Source organism: Myotis lucifugus, unplaced genomic scaffold (assembly GCF_000147115.1).
Source record: "Myotis lucifugus unplaced genomic scaffold, Myoluc2.0 scaffold_38, whole genome shotgun sequence".
NCBI classification, from domain to species: Eukaryota; Metazoa; Chordata; class Mammalia; order Chiroptera; family Vespertilionidae; genus Myotis; species Myotis lucifugus.
The window spans coordinates 1,794,980-1,815,436 of NW_005871086.1; the positions used below are offsets into that span (position 1 = coordinate 1,794,980).

Below are 20,457 nucleotides of genomic sequence, written 5' to 3' on the forward strand. Positions count from 1 at the left end.
TTGCAGTTGTGAATATGTGAACGTTTATTCTTGTATTATTGTTTATTAATTATTGTACAGTAGGTCCTCGGAGATCCGTTCCTACAGCAAGACGTAACGCCATTTTCGCCATAAGTCGGAACCCACCTACGTAAGCACCTACGTCACTCACATGGAGCACATTACACAGCAGTAAAGAAGTGAAACAGTAAAAAAAATTTAAAAGAAAGATAACAATTCCTGACCTTTACTTGTGGTAAATAAACAATAAAAAACATAAAGCACATATGTACATATGTCAAAATGACAGATTTTTTTTTAAAAATAAATACTGTAAATGGGAGATGGCGACGTAACCACAAAATGATGTATGTTGAGTCCGACGTAACCCGAGGACTGCCTGTATTATTTTCCATGCAAACAACTGTAAACCTACTTTTGCTCCACCCTGTAAAACCAGAAGTAAAGACAATTTTAAATGTAGTTTTTTCCATTTGACTATTAATTACTCCTCTCTTGATTTGTAACATTGAACTTCTGGAAACAGGACCTAAGATTTTATAGGAACCTTAGTCAATAATAGAGACTAGAAAAAAAGCACATTTATCCTCATTCTGCAATCCCTTGAAGATTACAAAGATGAGTGAAGGTAACTCATGAGGGAACTGTAATCTGTTCTTGGGTAGGAAATAGCAAGACTCGGGATACTTTGGCCAGTTCTGATCTATGACCTGATCTAAGTCTTTCTGTTAGATTTCACCCTGGTTAAGAGGAAACAGTTTTCCCCCTAAACATGCAGTCAGTTTACCTGAGTATTGGTGGTATAGTCCATTTGTACCATGTCATATTTTCCAGGCACCTTCTTAAACTTCTCACGATCCTCCCAATTGTTTTTTGTTTTGTCAAGGAATCTGTAGAGTCCAAGGTGGTGAGAAAAATCTTACAAATAAGGGTCTATTAGTAGGGATGGGCTTACAATTGTTTCCTTAGAATATCTCCAAACTTTATTTCCCACAACAGAGCTTTCTTACACATCAACTTTCCATAAATCTGGATTCTAAATTAGAGCCCTGAATAAACAGTAAGGTTCTGGGTATAAAGGGAACAAAAAAATGAGGGGAAACAGACCTTTGGGCTTCCCAAAGCCTTGGAACACCACACAAGCCATTGGAAGTTTAAGACAAAAAGATCCCTATCCAACCCCTTCCTCTGAAGGAAACGTTTCTAGAGACTCCAGAAAAGTTCTTCATCCATTCATAGGAAAAGTATTTTTTAAACTCTAGCTATATATTCTCATCCCACTTTTCCCAAATTTCCTAAGTTGTTGATCATGTGCTAAATTATATTAGATCTTCTATTTTTAGTTAATTTCAAGGTTCCAGGTGATGTAATCACTAACTAAGGATGCAGTTTGGTGTTCTAGTCACAGCATGTTATAGTGGAAAGACATTAACATTTAGGCCAAATCACATTTATAAAATTCTTAAAGAAGATACATCCAAGAAGAAGAAGGGTATATTTTTACACTCATTTCTTAGTACTCACTTCTTCTGAAAGATTTCCTTGGCCTTGTTGAGGTCCCCTGAACAAACCACCAAGCTGTGCTGCCCCACTTTCCCAACTGCAAAGTAAATGCCACGTATAAGATCGGAAACCTAACCCAAGAAGAGCTCTCTAATAGTAACAAGCCAGTTGTCTAAGGTCTGGTTAGCTTCCAACAAATGGACAGGAAAAAGTGAAAGGGCTTAGGGAATATATCTTGTTGCTATTAGTTACCTCCTACTAACTGCCATAGTTCATGAGCAGCACTATGAGAGTTCTGTCTCTCAACAGGCTGCTCGTAGTTTTTCCAATGAGAACTTCCTACCGAAAATGCCTGCCACTGCGCAATTACAGAAAGCACAATCCGACTCCTAAGCCCCGCCCCAAGTTACAGAGCCTCCCTTCCACCGATTTAAGCTTAGAGGATCCTTGGCCACTCACTAAGTTGCTTCTGGCTTTCTAAATGACAACTCAGAAAATGCATAATAAGTCATTACCTCGGCCCCATCTCATCCAAACACTGAAGTTCCTCTGAGCATCATCTTCTAACAGCTGAATCAGATAGTACTTGTTGTTGTTGAACTGGAGATTGGTCTATGATGAGTGAGACAAACAGAAACATAAAATAACAGGCTTGCAAATAGAAGAAGCATAAACCAACGACTCTTCCTTGGTCAGAGGTGCCAGTAATTGCCATAAGGAAAAGAACAGCATGGGGCAAGGCAATCAGATTCCTGTAAGAGTGAAGATTTAAGGAAGGATTAGGTTCTACATTAAACTTTGAATTTCTAGGAATTAATAATGGAGCCTGGAAGCTTCCTCAAACTTTCTACCCTGTAGGGCGCGGCTATAGGGTTAAGCCTCGGATTGACCTGTTGGCAAAGCCACAAACAAGTCCCAGCTTAGAGGGCACAGTCCTCTTAGCATAATTAGGCTTGACCTTATGACGCTTTCTAGATCTTATCTGGGAAGCTAATGGGCTGAGGGAGAAGTAGCAAGTGCTGCCAAAACAAGTGAAACTCACAAGGACATTGTAACTATGGTGACCACTACCTTGTTTACCTCTGGCTATAAACTAAAGGCTCAGCTTGCCTCTGGATCTCTCTGTGTGGCCTCTGCAAGGCACAGGAAGATCCACCTAGACCCAGCTTATTCTCTTTGTCTGTCATTTCTTCATCCTTCACCGCCCTCCCTCAGGCTTTCGAACCTGTGGCTGAGCTGGCTCGGCACACTACCCAATCTCAAATGTGTTTTCCAGCTCCCAATCCATTCTCAATAATTATTTTTCAAATGAAGACAATTTTGATGCCTCAAAGATCCATAACTATTATGCTTATTTGTTTAGACAATTTACTGCTTAATAGCTTTAATTAAGGTTTGTTTTGTCAACTGCAGCGATTTGACAATGAGCTGAGAGCAGGACAATGTTAGGAAGGGATAGAGGACAGGCAGAAACCACTGCCACATCAGTCCCTGGCATGACTTGGAGACATTCAGAGAGAATGTGACTAGAATCTTAAAAGAGGTATACGGTAAGTAACTTACTCAGAGTGAAGGGAGGGAGTAGTCCATGATAAGGAATAGTAGTTTGTGTGATAAGGTTGAGTCCTGGTTATCCAGGCACTCTTTTTATTAAGTGTCTGCCCCTTCCTATCTTATACTTATTCACACTGTAAACTCATAGGGTGTTAGAACAAAAAGGAGCTGTAAGATGCTCATATTTCATGTAAAAGAAGTAGTAACAAAGGACTACTAGGTAGCCGTTAAAATTATATGTGATGGGTGTATAAGTTCAAATATGAAGATATATAATTAGGATATATATTTTAACCAGGCAAATGTATTATCTATTCAAAACAACAAAAATAAACAAAGAGGAAAAGGTTAATAAGAAAAAAATTCATAAATTTAACATAAAAATGTAAACTTCAATAAGGGCAAAAAGTATACCAGAAAGAAAATCAAAAGGCAAATGACAAATTTGAAAAACATATAGGCAATTTATACTACAGACCAGTGATTTTCAAATGGTGTGCCTCAAAAATTTTTAAAACATGCAATACTTGACTATGTAGTCAGGGGCACTGACTTCTTTTCCCTTTGATTGCCAAATAAAACAATGACAACAGCCAACACAATAGCTGTCCGATGTGAATGAATCAAATTAATACCTATTTCTTTTGTCAGGTGGACAAAAAATTTATTTTTTGGTGTGCCACTGAATTTCAGTAATTAGTTTATGTGCTAGGAGGTTAAAAAGGTTGAAAATTGCTGTTACAGATGAAACACTATTCTCATATTATATAAAGTTCCTCGTAGCCAGTAAGAAAAAGACCAACAACCTGTCGGGAAATGTGCAAAATGATATGAACAGAGAGTTCATAGGTGCAATAAAAGACAAGAAATCTGCAAAAAAATCTGCTTGTTATCGAGGACTCCGCTATCAGGTAGACTTTACTACAGAGCATGTGCCCAACATAAGGGACCCCAGAATTAATGATCTGGGCTTTGTAACACTGTCATCAATAGCTGTCAAGAAGAAATTCCCATAAATAGAATGGCTTCTCCCCTTACCTGATTTAACATGACATCATACACATCATTCCCTTCACAGTAGATATGGGCCTAGAGAGAAAAGAAAAAACTGACATTTGTATAGTCTTGATGAGATCCTAAGTGAGGCCTTACGCCTCAACGGGTCATTCTCCAGCACTACCAACATCCATCTTCCAGGGAAAGAAATGCAAAAGTATCTTCTTTCACACATAAGCTGTCATTCCTATAATAAAAACTGGGGTGGCTCAGTGGCTGAGGGTCGACCCATGAACCAAGAGGCCACTTATTCAATTCCCAGTCAGGGCACATGCCCAGGATTGCATGCTCGATCCCCCGCAGATCCCCAGTAGGGGCTATGAAGGAGGTAGTTGGTTGATGTTTCTCTCTCTATCCCTCTCCCCTCCTCTCTAAAATCAATAAAAACATATTTTTTAAACAAACAAACAAACATGATGCCTTTCTATAATTACAGAAATACAATACCAATGATTCTCAGTTAAAGAAAACCTATTCTCAGTAATTCATGCCATACCAGGGCATAGTTTCTCATTTTTTCCCTTGATAATGATATAATTTTCTAACTGAAAAAAGAGAATGATGTATGGAAAGCTGATGACAGCCCCATAAGTTAACCAGGTTACAAACACCCTGATTATTAATCCTTAACACCACCACTGCCATCATTTAGCCTTGCAGAAAATGAATCACTAGTAATATTTTGGCGAGGATTCGTGAAATAAATATTAGCAATGTTCCAGTGAGAATCCCAACAACAACAGAACACTGCTCTCTGAGAAATCAATGGGTTGAGGAGTCTCTCACCTTCCCCACCTTTAGGGTGCACTCTGGGTCCACGGGAGCTTTGCCCTTTAACAGCAAGGTCTTCACAGACTCTGAGGAAAGACAGGCACGTACTATGTCTACTTGTATGGGAATCAAACTGGTTAGAAAGAAACTTGTCATAATTAACTTTGCCCTTCCCAGGCAGTCCTGATCTGCTCAAGCCTCAATCCGTTTCAAATCATGAAACTGAAGGTTCCAAGAAAATGGTAAACCCAGAAAGAAAGTTACTGTGCGTTGGAGAAATGAGAGCTGAAAGAGCAGACTATCCTCCACGTTTACCCCTCCCAGGGACCTCCTTGCTGGCCCATGTCCTCCCTGGCCTACCACACCAGGCGGACCTTGCTTGTCTTCCGTTCGGTCCTCATCAGCCGTTCCTCCAGGCACAGGCTCCTTTTTCACCTCCTGCCTCTGGCATCTTCGAGTTTTCTTGGCAGGAGGAGAGTCTTCTGTATTGTCGGTTCCATTTGATGCTTTAGAAGCTAACGGCAAGAATGGGCAGACAAAGAAGCAAAACAAAGAATGAGTGTACAGTGGATATAATCCTACTTTGAAAAAGCACCGCCTTTTTAAGGAAATGGTTTAGGGTGGTTTTGTAAGGTTACAAAGAAACAATAACAACTGTTGATAATAGTCTGAGTAATGGCCTCCGAAATTGCTATTCTGGCCAAATAAAAAAGTAAAATAAAGTAAAAGGCTCTTTGCAGCTGCAGCGGAGCTCCATCCTGCCCACTCCTGCTCCTTACTCACCACTATTTGCTCTAACAGAGGAACAAGTCAGTCAGGAAACCCCAGCGCAGCCGTGGCTTTTAAAGATTCCAGAAAAAAATAAAGATTCCAGAAAGACACCCGTGGAACCAGAGGGGGCTGTGATTCACCGAATTAGAATTACTCTCTAACCCGACCCAAGGTAACGTCTTTGGAACAGGTGTGTGCTGACTTGATCAGAAGTGCAAAGGAAAAGAATCTCAAAGTGAAAGGACCAGCGGAGATGCCTACCAAAACACTGAGAATCACAAGAAAACCTCCCTGTGGGAGGGTTCTAAGATTTGGGATGGTTTCAGGTGAGGACCCACAGGGGACTCACGGACTTGCACAGCCCTTCTGAGATTGTTGAGCAGATTACTGCCTTCAGTATTGAAGCAGGAGTCCTTGAGCCGTTGCAGATGCTTAAATCAACCTTTTAAATAATTGACTAGCAGTTGTTAAAAAAAAAAAAAAAAGTACAAGGGAGCCATGGGACTCTTGTGAGTTCATAGGCTGAGGCATGAGTCTCATAGCTTATCTGTTCTGTTTACTTGTGCCCCACCCCCCACCCTCCACCTATCACTAAAATACCTGTGGTGGAATGAGGAAACGTGAGTAAAGCGCTTTGGAGTCTGTGTGAGCTTAGAGCCCGGCTCTGACTCTTAGCTGCGGAACCTTGCAGAAGTTATCTCATCAGTTGCCCCAACTGTAAAATCCGCAGGATGACAATAATACCGCATCTGTTGGACCGGGACTATGCATTTGATATGTAACACAGAGAATAAAGATCTCATCAATTCTAAGACTTGCATTTTACCAATTCTGCAACCCGGATGCATCTCACCATGGATGACACATGAACCATGAATCATGTTTTAACTGGAAGCGTTTTCCCCTTCTTACTGTTACATAAAATAATGATGCATCTTACAATTAAATTTGTTTTGATTGGATGACATTAGACATATATACACTAGAGCTGGCACTTTGTTAGGTCCACAATTCTATAATTAAAAAGCTCCGAAAACCGAAATCTTGTAAGTTTACTACCAAAACTAGTTTGGCAGCCAAGTGCGGGACAGGGGGCGACGGGAGGGGGCGGGGCTGGAGTAGGAGGCGCCGTTCTGTTCCCGACTTCCCGCCCCCCAGCATTCCGCCCCCCAACAATGATCTCCGAACCTGACGCCCGACTGCGCCGGCCGCTGGTCCCCATCAGCCGCCGCCGCGCCGCCATCGAGCCTGACTGTTGACGTCACCTGCCCTCTCCCAGGATTCGCTCGGCTGGAGTCAAAAGGCGGGAACACGCAGCGCGAGCGCGCGTCCAGGAGAGAAGTTGCCCGCAGGGACAGAGGAGGCACGCCCGTCAAATTTGCATGTCGCTATGCGTTGTGGGAAGTCACCCTAACCGTAAAAGGACTACACATAAGGGGGCCTTATATATCCGCCGTCTACGCCTCCTTCTCCCAAGGGCGGAGGGAAGCTCATTGGTGGGGCTACGCGCTGAGTGCACCTCGTCACTCTACCCCATGTCCCCTGGGAAGGTCTGAGACTGGGGCCAAGAGCGGCCCTAACAGGGCCCTCCCTGAGCAGCGGGGAGGTGAGTTCCCAGAGAACGGGTCTCCGCGCGAGGGCAGACTGGGCAGGAGATGCCACGGACCCCGCCCTCGGGAGGGGCCTGGCGGATGCCTCCTCAAGCGGAGCTTGGAACAGACTCACGGCCAGCAAAGTGAGTTCAATGGCTGAGGTGAGGCACTCCGCAAGGGGGCCTCATAACCCAATTCAGACTACTCTCCCGCCGTCCTCTTTTGCTGCAGAGGGCTTAAATGCTTGGATTTTTAGAATGGTATTTGGTGACATTAGGTCAGGAGCTCTTCAATGTTTGGGTGGAGCTTTCTTTGTGTATGCACAAATTCACTTACTCTTCATGAGGATAACAGCTAGATTATTTAATGCTTACTATATTAATTCTCACAACAGTATTATCCTCATTTTACATCTGTGAAAATTGATCTTTAGAGAAATTTCAGTGACTTATTAAATGTTATACCGTGTATTTGTTTGCGAGGGCTGTCATAAATAAGTGGGTGGCTCAAACAACAGAAATATGCCATCTCACTTGCCTTTACCTAAAGGCGGCTAGAAAGAAATCCAAGATAAAGGTGTCGGCAGAGTTTTTTTTTCTTCAAGATCTCTTTCTTTGGATGGTAGATGGCTTTCTTCTTCCTGTATTTTCCCGTGCATGGGCTTCCCTTTGTGTGTGTGTCCTAGTCTGCTCTTTTTATAAGGACACTAGTGATATTGGATTACGGCCCACTTACATGACCTATTGCACTTTAATTACTTCTTTAAAGTCATTGCCTCCAAATACAGTCTTATTCTGAGGTACTGGGGGTTAAAACTTCACCGTATGCATGGGGGGTGGGGGTGGGGTGGGGGTGGGGAGGGCACAATTCAGGCCATAACAAAGTGATTGATAATTTTCTTAGGTTTTATTTAGATAATGCAAGAAAACAGGAAAATAACTATTCTTAAAGAAGAAAATTAAAGAATTTGAGACAAAACCCTAAGGAAAGCTGCAGAGTGTTTAAAAGTTGAATGAAATGTGCTTAACATATAAAGAGCTGTCTCAAAGTCATAAGAAAAATCAAAACCTCTGTAGATAAGTGGACAAAAGGTATAAATAAACAGTTTGTATTATAAGCAAGCATATGGAAAAAATGTTCAGACTCACATGGGATAAAAATGCAAATTCATATTCCACAGAGCAACTGACCTACTCTCTTCAATAAGTTATTTTTTTTAAATATATTTTTATTGATTTTTTACAGAGAGGAAGGGAGAGAGATAGAGAGTTAGAAACATCGATGAGAGAGAAACATCGACCAGCTGCCTCCTGCATATCTCCCACTGGAGATGTGCCCGCAACCCAGGTACATGCCCTTGACCGGAATCGAACCTGGGACCTTTCAGTCCGCAGGCCGACGCTCTATCCACTGAGCCAAACCGGTTTCGGCAATAAGTTATTGTTATAAGAAAAAAATAATAAGGTAGGCACTTTTTTAGATTAAAAGAGACGTTTGAGTATAGCAACCAAATGCAGCGTTTGATATTTGGGTGCTGGTTTAAATAAGCCAGCAATAAAAGACCTTCTGAGGATATGTAGGTGTGGACTGAGTATTAGATGACTTTAGGGAATTACTTATTAGATGTGATAATGGTATTATAGTTAGGATTTAAAAATGCATGTGTGGCTCTGTGGTTGAGCATCCACCCATGAACCAGGAGGTCATGGTTCGATTCCGGTTGGGGCATAGGCCCCGGTTGCAGGCTGATCGCAGTGGAGGGCGTGTGGAAGGCAGCCGATCAATTATTCTCTCTTTCTATCTCTTCCTCTCCCTTCCTCTCTCTGGAATCAATAAAAACATATATATATATATATTTTTTTTTTTAAAAATGCATGCTATAGTATTTAGGGATAAAATGTCATTATATCTGGAATTTGCTTTAAAATACTTCAGTCAAAATGATCAAATAGGGCAAAATACAAATAATTGTTAAATTTAGTTAATAGGCCTATAGATATTCATTATATTCTTTTTCCTGTTTTTCTGTATGCTTATAATAGTCATAATAAATTTTAAAATACAACAAAAATGACAAATTAATCAAAATAAGTATAACTAAAGAGAATTAACTGTGCCAATGAAGACTTTTTGTCCTAATAAGTGAACGTTTTAAGTGGTATCACTGATTTTGATATGGTATTCCTAAGATTTATTTAAATTTCTCTTTTATCTGTATTCTAGAACAACATGTTAAAATGACAGGAAAATTGATGGATGACTACCTGCCATGACCTGCCCAGTTAGTGGTCACTGAGCTTGTCAGGCCTGCCTTGTGGCCCCATGAGCTTGTCAGGTTTATTCTATAGCTCCCTTTTCATTCACAATTTATAGAATGTAAATGTGAGTTTTACTGCTTAACCTTGTAGTTATTATATTCCTATGTTTTTAAGGAGCTTAAATCATTAGAAAAAAATCCAATATTTAAAATTTGTGATTGTAATTAATTATTTAAAATGTTTGAGTGTTTGTAATTTATAAAGCACATTAGAACAAGATACCATTTCCATGGATTTACCAGCACTACTCATATTGCTGTGGTGTCATATATTGGGTAATATATAATTAAGCATTTATCAAGTCCTAGTTTCAGCCAGGCCTGTAGAATAAATAGGCTGTCTTTGATCACACAATTATAGTACAGAGAGTATTATTTAACAAACAGTACAATCAGCATAGGAGGCTATGCAGACCGTTCCGGAGCCCAAAAGGATAAAGTTATGCTCTGCAAGCAACTTCAGAGCTCAAGCTGCAAAAATCCAAATTTTGGGCCACAATTTATGATACTGGTATTAAAGCTCTTACAAGTCCTCAATAGGTATTACTGGCACCATGCTAGAGAGGAGAAAATTGAGTCTCAGAGATTTTAAGAAATTTATTCCAGACTGTGCAGCTAGAAAGTATCCTGGAATATCTGTGTACAGCACCTTGAAATAGAGGTTTTCATTTGCTACTATAAGGTAGAAAAGAGTTTTCCTCATCCCCTTTAGGGCCCCTGGCTAGGCTTAAAAATTAAACTGACAAAGACAGATTAACAGGAGAAAAGCATACAAATTTTATTGAATTTTTACATGGACTTGGGAGACTTCACAAGAGAATGAAGATCCAAAGAAGTGTCTAGGACAGGAAAATTTTATACCTTCTTTCTAGACAATGGTAAGTTTGTAAAGAATTGACAAGTCAGCCAGTGTCAATTTGGCTCAGTGGATAGAGTATAGGCCTGAGGACCAAAGGGTCCCGGGTTTGATTCGGGTCAAGGGCACATACCTTGGTTGCAGGCTCCTGCCCGCCCGGGCCCTGGCCAGGGTTTGTGCAGGAGGCAACCAATCGATGTGTTTCTCTCACATTGATGTTTCTCTCTGTCTTTTCCTCTCTCTTCTAATCTCTCTAAAATCAATGGAAAAATAGCCTCGCAGGAGGATTTAAAATAATAATAATTAAAAAAAAGAATTGACAAGTCAAAGGTGTAGGAGCTAGGGGTAGTAAATGGTGAAAAAGTAACTAGAAAGGAAAGGGTTAGTTTAGCAAGGTTTGCTTATACAGCTAAATTTTATTTCAGAGCCTAGGCCTTTAACCACCCATCTTTTAACCACTAAGCGTGTTAACTTAAATGTTACCCGGAAGGTAAGTTCTAAGGTGAACAGATTTAGACTGTTTATAATGAAACCGTGCATAAATTAACCATGTTGACATCACAAAGGATAGGAAATTATCCTAAGTAGGGATGGGGAACTTCTGGCCTGTGAGTCGCATAAGGCCCCCTGAAATCATTTGGCCTGCCCTGCCAAGGCATTAGGGGTGAGTTAATGAAATGTTTGACCAAATATAGCAGGTTAATTTTTAAGGTGGTAATTTTGTATGGCCCACTACTGATGTTATAAATATCCACGTGGTCCTTGGCAGAAACAAGGTTCCCCACCCCTGATTCTAAAGGAATGAAAATTGATTGCAGTAGGCCCATCTAAACAAGAATATTTATTAGTAGTCTGAATTAGCCCGTGTTTGCTTGTGCTACCTACATGAACTCAAAAGGAAACTTGGTTTAAAAAGTTCACCCTAAAACAATTAAGGTAGCATTATTGGTCCATTAAGAGATAAGTTGGTGAAGGAGGGGTTTGTGGTATTTTAGTACCTTTTAAGGTAGAAGAGGAGGGCATCGGCCTTTAACTCGTTAGCCAATCAGGTTCTGAGGCCCCTTGTTAAAGCCACTTCCTGTCTCTCCACTTTCTCTCCTGTTGGTGACAGACTGGTAAGTGTGCTCTTATTTTGTCCCCTAATTGTTTTGAATATCTGTTCCATTTGGGCCATGTTTCCTGGTGGCAGGCCTTTATTTCAAGACAGAATTGGAGTATGTGTGTGTGAGGCATAAGGCGATTCAGTTGGGCTGTGGAGATGGGAGGAAGGCAGTGAAATGCTCTGCCTGGCTTGTTTCCACGTGGGCTTCTGCCGTCCTGGGTCTGTCTTCCTTCCCGAGACTGGTGACCTAGGAACAACAGACTTGGCTTTATGCACACAGTGCATGTGTTCCTGGAAAACACCTGGATTCATTTTACTTGAAGAAAAAGGTGTTGCTTTTAGCCTAGTGCTGGTTTGAATGTTATCTCCCTGGCTGAGAGGGTAGGTCTTGGGAGGAGTTCAGACCAGTACATTTTAATTCTTCTGTGTCTGCAGGGCCCGGGTCCTTACTGGGTTTGTGGGAGCTGCAGCGGATGTTGTCTTTGCCCAGAGCCTTCCAGTTTTCTTAGTGAGACTAAGCAGCAAACTCTGAAGTCAGATGATGTTAGTGAGCTCCAAGAGAGCTCCCAATTTTAATGTCCTCACGGTGGCGAGGGTGCCCTAAAAAGCTTAGGGTATACTAAAAAAGATCAGGGGCCTAGCTTGGTGTAAGCCTAAATCAAATTCGTGCCACACTTTACCATTCCAGTGACCTTTGTGAGTCAGTGAGGATCAGCTTTTATTTTATTTTTTTTAAATTGATTTTAGAGAGGAGAGGAGAGAGACCACAGTTGCTGTTCCACTCATTGGTTGATTCTTGTATGTGCCCTGACTAGGGATCGAACCCACAACCTTGACATATCCAGCTGACACTATGTAACCAACTGAACTACTCAGTCAGAGGCTCAGCGTTTGAGGATCAAAATATACGAAGGCCAGGCAGTAGTTGGTGTATAATAAATGTTAGGTAACTTTTAAAAGTAAGCGATACATTTTTTTTTTTTAGTATATCTTTTTCTCATAAAATGTTTTGCCTAGTGTCTTTGAGTATAATTTCACCTGATTCCCATTCTTCTCTTTAATATACATTAGTTTGAATAAAATGTATGTGTTTATTATCCTTACAGGCAAAAGGTGTAAGAAAGACACCTGTATGGAATTTTAATAATTCTCAAGCATTGTTAAATTAACGCTATTTTTTTGAATAGGTAATACATTTACATGGTTCAAAATTCAAAAGGATCAAAGTATATACAATGCAGTCCTAAGCCAGTTTATTCCCCTCATTCCCCTCCCCAATAACAGTGTTAGCAGTTTCTTATGTATCCTTCCTGAGATATTTTATGCAGATATATGTACTTTCCCTCCCCTCTTCTATATGCATACACTATCACATACCTTACTTTTTCAACTTAAGATTTCCAAATGACTAAGTATAGAGTGACTGCATTCTTTATAATGGTTACATAGTAATCGAATGTATGCGCATAACCATCATTTATTTAATCTTTTATAATTGGACATTTAAGTAGCTTTCAATGTTATTTCCTCCAAATTGAATGGCCTTATACATAACTCAGTTGTCACATCCGACATTTCAGTTCGGTTTTGCTATATACTTGTTTATAAGGACTCTCTATGCATGCTTTCTGTTAGTTATATTTATTCTGTGCACATAGCGATGACTAGAAACCAACACCATAAATATCTTGATTGAGCAATAAAGAATTTTCTATTAAAAGCAACACCAGCCCTAGCTGGTTTGGATCAGTGGATAGAGTGTTGGCCTGCGGATTGAAGGGTCCCAGGTTTGATTCCGGTCAAGGGCACATGCCCAGGTTGTGGGCTTGATCCCCAGTAGGGGGCAGCCAATCAATGGTTCTCTTTCATCATTGATGTTTCTAGCTCTCTCCCTCTCCCTCTCTGAAATCAATAAAAATATATTAAAAAAAAAAAAAAGCAACACCATACTGGTGGTTTTAATGTGAGTACATTTTTAAAGTCTTGAGAGAAGGCTAAGATCATGTCTTGTGAAACATCTACTTTTCCAGTCAGGCTTTGCTGATTGGGAGAAAAATTAGTTTATTTCCGTTGGAAGTATGCTTTTGTTCAGTAATTTTATATAGACTACACTGGAATCTTCACTGTTAAGTAGGGAATGAGGGAAAGGAAGAAGTAAATTTTTTCTTAAAATATGCCAAATCTTGGATTTGGAAGGGAACTTATGAGCATATCAGTGACTTTCTTAGCTTCACGATTGTTATGAAAAGTGAAATTTTTAGGCAGAATATCTGCATTTCTATTCATTAAGGTGGTTGAGTTTGGACACTTTATAGAAACAACATATTAAACATTAAAATATTTTATATTTTGCCTCATTCTTTACAACAGTTATAAGAGGTAGGCGGTATTTGTCCTCATTGTACAGAAAGGGAATCTGAGGCCTGGCCGATGTGGCTCAGTTGAGCATCGACCTATGAACCAGGAGGTCACGGTTCAATTCCTGGTCAGAGCACATGCCGGGGTTGCGGGTTCGATCCCCAGTAATGACGTGCAGGAGGCAGCCGATTGGTGATTCTCATCACTGATGTTTATATCTCTCCCTCTCCCTTCCTCTCTGAAATCAATAAAAATATATTTAAAAACAAAAAACACTTGGGAGTCTGTTCTGAGAGTAGTGCCCTATAGAGCTAGCTCTAAAAGAGAACTATGCCAAGCAACCAATTTATTTTCCTTTGCTTCAGGTTAAAGATGGGATCCACTGAAGAAGAAAGACCTGGGTCTTCAGCACCCTGTGTGCTAGCCCAGAAGTGTTATTTGAAAGCCTCTGTTACATCTGCTGCAGACCCCCTAGACAAGAGGACTTGCATTTGGACATTCTCAGCAGGAATGGTTATAGGCTGATAGGACCATAAAGCGTAGGTACTTCAACTCTCAGTGTTCTCTGTCACATGTATATGTGTCTTTTCTATTAAAAAAAGATAGGAGGGCCCTGGCTGGTTGGTTGAGCATCATCCTGTGCACCAAAAGGTTTCTAGTTGGATTCCCAGTCAGGGCACATGCCCAGGTTTTCTAACTCATCCCGAGTTGGGGTGAGAGACAGTCAATCAATGTTACTTGCTCTCTCTTCCTTTCTCTCTCTCTCTCTCTCTCTCTCTCTCTCTCTCATCAATAATACAGAAACAAAGATTATTTAAAGAAAACAACCCTTCAAAAGATAGGAGGTTTTGTGAGTTGCTGTAGTATTCCAAAATGCTAGACACACAGTAGGCACTGAGTAAAATTGAGTGGCAGTATAATTACACAGAAGCATCAGTTGATTATTAACAATTTTTATATATGTTCACATATATAAAATGAACCCTTTGGCCATGAGCTCCAGTACTTTGAAGCACTTCTTACAGGGAACAAAATGAGTGGGTCATAGATTGTTTATGGGGTATTTACAAAATATTTACTTTATACTAAGTAAATACTCGGTAAATGTGAAGTGGCCTTCATGTGGTAGAATGACACTTGCTGAAGCATGACTGGAATTTGGGAAAGGCATCACATTTGACATTAGGATTTATGTGCTAGGTTTTGTGCTATGTGGTAAGACCAAAGACCAGGCCCTTTGCACTCAGGATTTGTGAGATGAGACAAATAGAGAAGTTGCACCTTTAAATCTATAATTATTCTCCTGTAAGATGTATTTGGATCATGGAGTTTTGAGGTGGACATTAAACCTATAGAAACCTCTGACTTTATGTCTTGCTTTCTGACTACATTCCCTTAGCTAATCTCAAATGCTGCTGTTCTGAAAACATTTTACATAATTATAAAGTCTTTAACTATAGGACAACAAAGGAGTAAAATAACACTTTGATTATATCTCATTACATTCTAAAGCAAACCATCTTCTGTAGCTCTGCTTATTTCATGTTGAAGTGAAAATAGGGAGTTTTGACAGAACTGCATTTAAATCCTAGCTCTTAATAGCTAGGTGATGTTAGGAAATTTATTAAACTTCTCTGAGCCTAAAATTTTCTTATAAATAAGGGGTTGTTATAAAGTTTGGATAATATGGTTTCTATAGTTTTATCAGCTTACTTTAGTCAGACCTATCCTTCAAGGCACTACTGTTCAACAGAACTTTCTGTGATAGAAATGTTCTATATTTGTAATGTCCAATATGGTAACCATTAGCCAAATGTGGATATTAAGCAATTAAAAAGTGACTGACTGAAGAATTTTGTCTTTTAACTTAATTTTAATTTGCATGGTTGTGTGGTATAACATACTGGACAGTGCAGTTTTTAAAAATTGAGATATAAGTGATATAACATTAGTTTCCGGGGTACAACATGATTTGATATTTGTATTGCAAAATAAAATGATCATCACGATAAATCTGGTTAAGATCCATCACTACACCCAGTTATAATTTTTTTTCTTGTGATGGAGAACTACTCTCAGCAACTCTCAAACATACAATACAGTATTGTTTTAAGTGCAATTTTAAGGCTCATTCAAGACCTACCTTTTTCTTCATGAAGCGTTCCTTGCCCAATGATTCTTTACATTACTTATTGTCTCTACCACTTAGTTGGTACTTACCATGGACATTAATTTTCATGAATCTTATCTCTCCAATTAGATTGTCTTTGAGGTTATGAAGTTTTAAATCTTTACATTGCTGCATGAAAAGGAACATAGAAAAATATACTTGTGCTGAAACCGGTTTGGCTCAGTGGATAGAGCGTCGGCCTGCGGACTGAAAGGTCCCAGGTTCGATTCCGGTCAAGGGCATGTACCTGGGTTGGGGGATGTGCAGGAGGCAGCTGGTCGATGTTTCTCTCTCATCGATGTTTCTGACTCTCTATCTCTCTCCCTTCCTCTCTGTAAAAAATCAATAAAATATATTTAAAAAAAAAAAGAAAAATATACTTGTAATATTTTTAGTTAATAAGTTTTAAATAATTAAATGTAAGAGAAAAAATTTTCTAGTTAGTAAATGAGGTGAAGAATAGGGAATAGTCTGAAAGTTGCCTGCAGCCATGAACTTATTGTCTAGTATGCTTCACCTGAAAATTCAGATTACACTCAAGCTCTGGAAGAGGAAATGAGTTTCTTATATTGCCATCTTGTGGCCAACTTGGGCTCCAAGGGATGGGAATTCAATTTTGCTTTGTCAAGGGAAGGTTTATTGTGATAAAAAGTTTACTAATAGTAACGGCTAAATATAATCTATATTGGCTCAAATGAAATTGAAACATGATTTAGAAAACTATTTTGGATTACCTTCTCATTTACCTGAATCTTAGCTTTCCTCCCTTTAAAAGAATTTTTTAAAGGGAGTTTTGTAAATGTAATGACTGGTTACATGTGTTCTGCAGTCACACACCCACAGGGTTGAGAAGCTGACAGTAACCCATGTCATTTTTACTTCATCTCCCTGCATTTGTTCCCATGACTGCCAAGCTCTCAGCCAGCACACGGCTCTTGTTTTGCATACCTGTTTTCTTATTGAGAGACTGTTGACTATTATAAACTTTCAGAGGATGGTTAGACTTATTTTATAGTTTTACCCAAACTTTGAGCATTTGATGACATCCTGCAAATAGATGGGTCAATTTATAATGGTGAATGGAGATTTAAGTAAAAGAATGAGCAGTTTTCCTTGATGTAATTTTCTTGGATGCTGTATGGGTGTGATTTGGTGTGGAGTAGGCTGGTACATTCAAGTCTTGTATTTGTAACCTTTGTGTATTTTTTTAATTTTCCAGAGATGATGCTAGATAGTTGATAGATCCTATAGTTCAACTTCATCCTAGTTAGAAGCTGGATTCATCTGACATCAGAGGTAAGTGTGAAAGAAAAATCTTCATTTTTATCTCATTTGGATTTCCAATCACCCAGCAAGTTTTGGGGCTCAGTGTTCTTAGTGGCTGAAATTTGATAGTTGAAAAGGCCTTAGTTCTAACCTCAACAATGTTTTCCTGCTTTAGGGACAAGGAGCTGGTGTTGGTTTTCCCCTTCACCAGTCATTTACAGTTTGCCATGATGAAATGCATGTTAAGTCCGTGTTTCAGCTGATTATCCTGATTAAACACATGCTCTGAGCAGACTAAAGCTAGGGCAAACACCTGGAATTGAATTCTGCTTCTTGGGATACTTACTGGGATCTATCCCATGATCCCAAGTAATTCCTAAATCTTTATGAATTTGATACTACAATACTTCATTGTGCTATGATCTCTTGACCAAAAAAATCTCTCTGAGATAGAGAGAAATAAGATCAAGAATTTTTCATTAGCTGGTTGGATGTCATCCCCTGCACTGAAAGGTTGTCAGTTTGATTCTGGTCAGGGCACATGTCCAGGTCTCTGGATCCAGGTGTGGGGTGTGCAGGAGCAGCCCATCAATGTTTCCCTCTCACATTGATGTTTCTCTCTCTTCCTCTCCTTCCCTCACTCTGTAAAATATCAATTTAAAAAAAACCTTAAAAAAAGAATTTTTAATCTAAAAATTCAAACAGTAGAGAAAAAGCACTGATAACTGGTATAATTCTATCAACCACTTAGCAGTTTTTAACTAATCACTATTTTACTAGCCTATAAGATTAAGAGAATCCATGTGTTGGTTAAATCAATTTTGTCAAGATCATATAATGCAACACTATACAGTCACTTAAAAGTTATAGTACAGGTTTATTTTTCTTGAAATGGAAGGGTATTTATAATACATTAAGTTAAAAACAAGTTACAGAACAATACATATAATCCTTTTCTGCTTAAAATGTTTGTATGTACTTACTGAGAAATCATCTGAAAGGATATACTCAAATACTAGGGATTATTGTCTCTAGAATTGGGTTCTATGGGTGATCTTCTTAGCCTGTATTTTCTGACTTTATTATATTTATGTGCTATATAATTTAAAAAGTTACTTTTAAGCAACCTATATAAGACAGGCTTGTATTTTTTACCTGTACCTGCATGTTTCAGCAAGGAAAGGGGGGTTCACATAAGGGTAAAAAATAGGAACTACAGATAATTCAAACTAACAGAAGCTCTTACAGTACTGCTTTAGCTTTGGGCTATGTCTTTTGCAGAAATGAAATTTAAGGAGACCAAAACTAGATCTGAGTTTCTTTATAGAAACTTCTTTTCCAGCCTTGAAACTCTTGGATGCTGAGTCCTGGATATGCAATAGATGACGACAACATTTTCCTTTTATGGTAAGGATTCTGCTGAAATTGAGAAGCTTTGACATACATGTGAATCTTTGAAAATTCAGCATTGTGACAAGGCTAGTTGTTATAAGGTGCTACAAGTTTAATTTTTAAAAAAAGTCAATTAAAGATGTTGAGAGGTAGCATAATATAGTAGTTATATATGGGTTCTGGAGTCAGACTAGGTTCAAATCCTTCCTCTATCACTTAACCAGCTATGTAACCTTGGCAAGTTTCTTAATATCTCAGTGTGTGTCTTTATATCTTAGAAGAAGATATTCCTAGTATCTGACTCAAATGAATAGTGCTTGACTTTGAAGATTAAATTAGATAAGTGTGGGGCTTAGAACATTGTTAAGCATATGGTAAATGCTCAGTAGATGCTAGATATTTTATCAATGCCCATGTGTACATTTATCTTAGACTTTGCATTACCTGGCAATTTCTTATCTACACTAATAAAAGAGAAACATGGTAATTAGCGTACGACCGCTACCCTTTTCATTGGCTAATCAGTGAGTATATGCAAATTAACTGTCAGCCAAGATGGCGGCCTGCAGCCAGGCAGCTGGAAGCAAACATGAGGCTTGCTTGCTGCAGTGAAGGAGGACTCCAACGTTCCCCGCCTGCCTTGCTGGCCTCTGAGCCGGCAGTTTGAAACTTTGTAACAAATATAGAAGCTAAACAAAACCCCGGGATCTCAGAGCTGGAGTTATACATTGTTTCGATTATAGAACGCAAACAAACCAGATACGAAGCCTCAGAGCTAGAGCCAGAGTTAAAGCTGGCCCAGAATAAAATTTAAAAAAGAGAAAAAAAAGGAGCGGTTGGGAGCTTCAGTCAATAACCGCCAGCCTGAAAGCAGCCCTCAGCCCCTCACCCAGACTGGCCAGGCACCCCAGTGGGGACCCCCACCCTGAAGGGTGTGTGACCAGCTGCAAACAGCCATCATCCCCTCATCCAGGCTGGCCAGGCACCCCAGTGGGGACCCCCACCCTGATCCAGGACACCCTTCAGGGCAAACCAGCCGGCCCCCAGGCCTCTATCCTATATAGTAAAAGGGTAATATGCCTCCCAGCACCGGGATCAGCGGAGCCTCGAGGCCTCCCGGCACCGGATCAGCGTGACTGGGGGCAGCACCCAAACCCCCTGATCACCCTGCGACTCTGTGTGTGACAGGGTGCGGCGTCCCAACCCCCTGATCGGCCCTGCTCTGTGTGTGACAGGGTGCAGCGCGCAACCCCCCCCCCCCCCCCACAGGGCCTGTTTTGTGTGTGAAAGGGTAGAACCCTAACCTCCCCATCGGCCCTGCCCTGAGTGTGACAGTGGCGGCGGCCCAACCCCCTGATCGGCCCTGCTCTGTGGGTGAGAAGAGGGCAGCGCCCACCCCCCCCTTCCCCCACAGGCCCTGCTCTGTGTGTGATGGGGTAGAAGCATAACCTCCCCATTGGCCCTGCCCTGAGTGTGAAGGTGGTGGCGCCCAACCCCCCTGAATCCCCCTGCTCTGTGTGTGACATGGGGCGTGCCCTAACTCCCTTATTGGGCCCTGCTTCGGGCGTGACAGGGGGCAGTGGCCAAACCCCCCTAATGAGCCCTGCCCTGATCATGACGAGAGGTTGTCGCCCCACCCTCTCACATCGACTCCAGCCTTGAGTGAGAAGAGGGAGGTCACCACAAACCCCATAGATCCGTCCTGTGCTCAGTCAGGTTGACAGAGGAGGGAGTCGCCTAAAACTCCCC

General features: G+C 40.5%; 1 protein-coding gene, 1 long non-coding RNA gene and 1 other non-coding gene across 5 annotated transcripts in view; 2 read left to right on the forward strand and 1 right to left on the reverse strand.

The window, feature by feature from the left end:
• Positions 1-6,980, reverse strand: part of PARP2 (poly(ADP-ribose) polymerase 2) — a 10,246-nt gene extending 3,266 nt beyond the window's left edge. Inside the window, exons 1-7 of the mRNA XM_014454761.2 lie at positions 6,844-6,980; positions 5,259-5,399; positions 4,900-4,970; positions 4,096-4,146; positions 2,019-2,115; positions 1,525-1,600; positions 788-890 (exon numbers count right to left, since the gene is read on the reverse strand). Coding sequence (XP_014310247.1) covers positions 788-890; positions 1,525-1,600; positions 2,019-2,115; positions 4,096-4,146; positions 4,900-4,970; positions 5,259-5,399; positions 6,844-6,898 — 594 coding nt within the window. The 5' untranslated portion in view covers positions 6,899-6,980. The remainder of the gene's footprint in view (positions 1-787; positions 891-1,524; positions 1,601-2,018; positions 2,116-4,095; positions 4,147-4,899; positions 4,971-5,258; positions 5,400-6,843) is intronic.
• A 2,559-nt stretch (positions 6,981-9,539) lies between these two features.
• The window catches only part of LOC106696954, a 13,701-nt gene continuing 2,783 nt past the window's right edge, over positions 9,540-20,457 (forward strand). Inside the window, exons 1-4 of one of the 3 annotated variants that reach the window (XR_001347958.2) lie at positions 9,540-9,629; positions 14,246-14,419; positions 17,270-17,346; positions 18,598-18,723. This is a non-coding gene — a long non-coding RNA (uncharacterized LOC106696954). Of the gene's footprint in view, positions 9,630-9,659; positions 10,443-11,037; positions 11,536-14,245; positions 14,420-17,269; positions 17,347-18,597; positions 18,724-20,457 lie in introns of those variants that run through there. The other 2 variants (XR_002828930.1, XR_002828929.1) reach the window with 2 other exon arrangements.
• Positions 17,536-17,612, forward strand: LOC111825754. Its single transcript, XR_002828945.1, has one exon. It is a non-coding gene; the product is annotated as a small nucleolar RNA SNORD126 (small nucleolar RNA).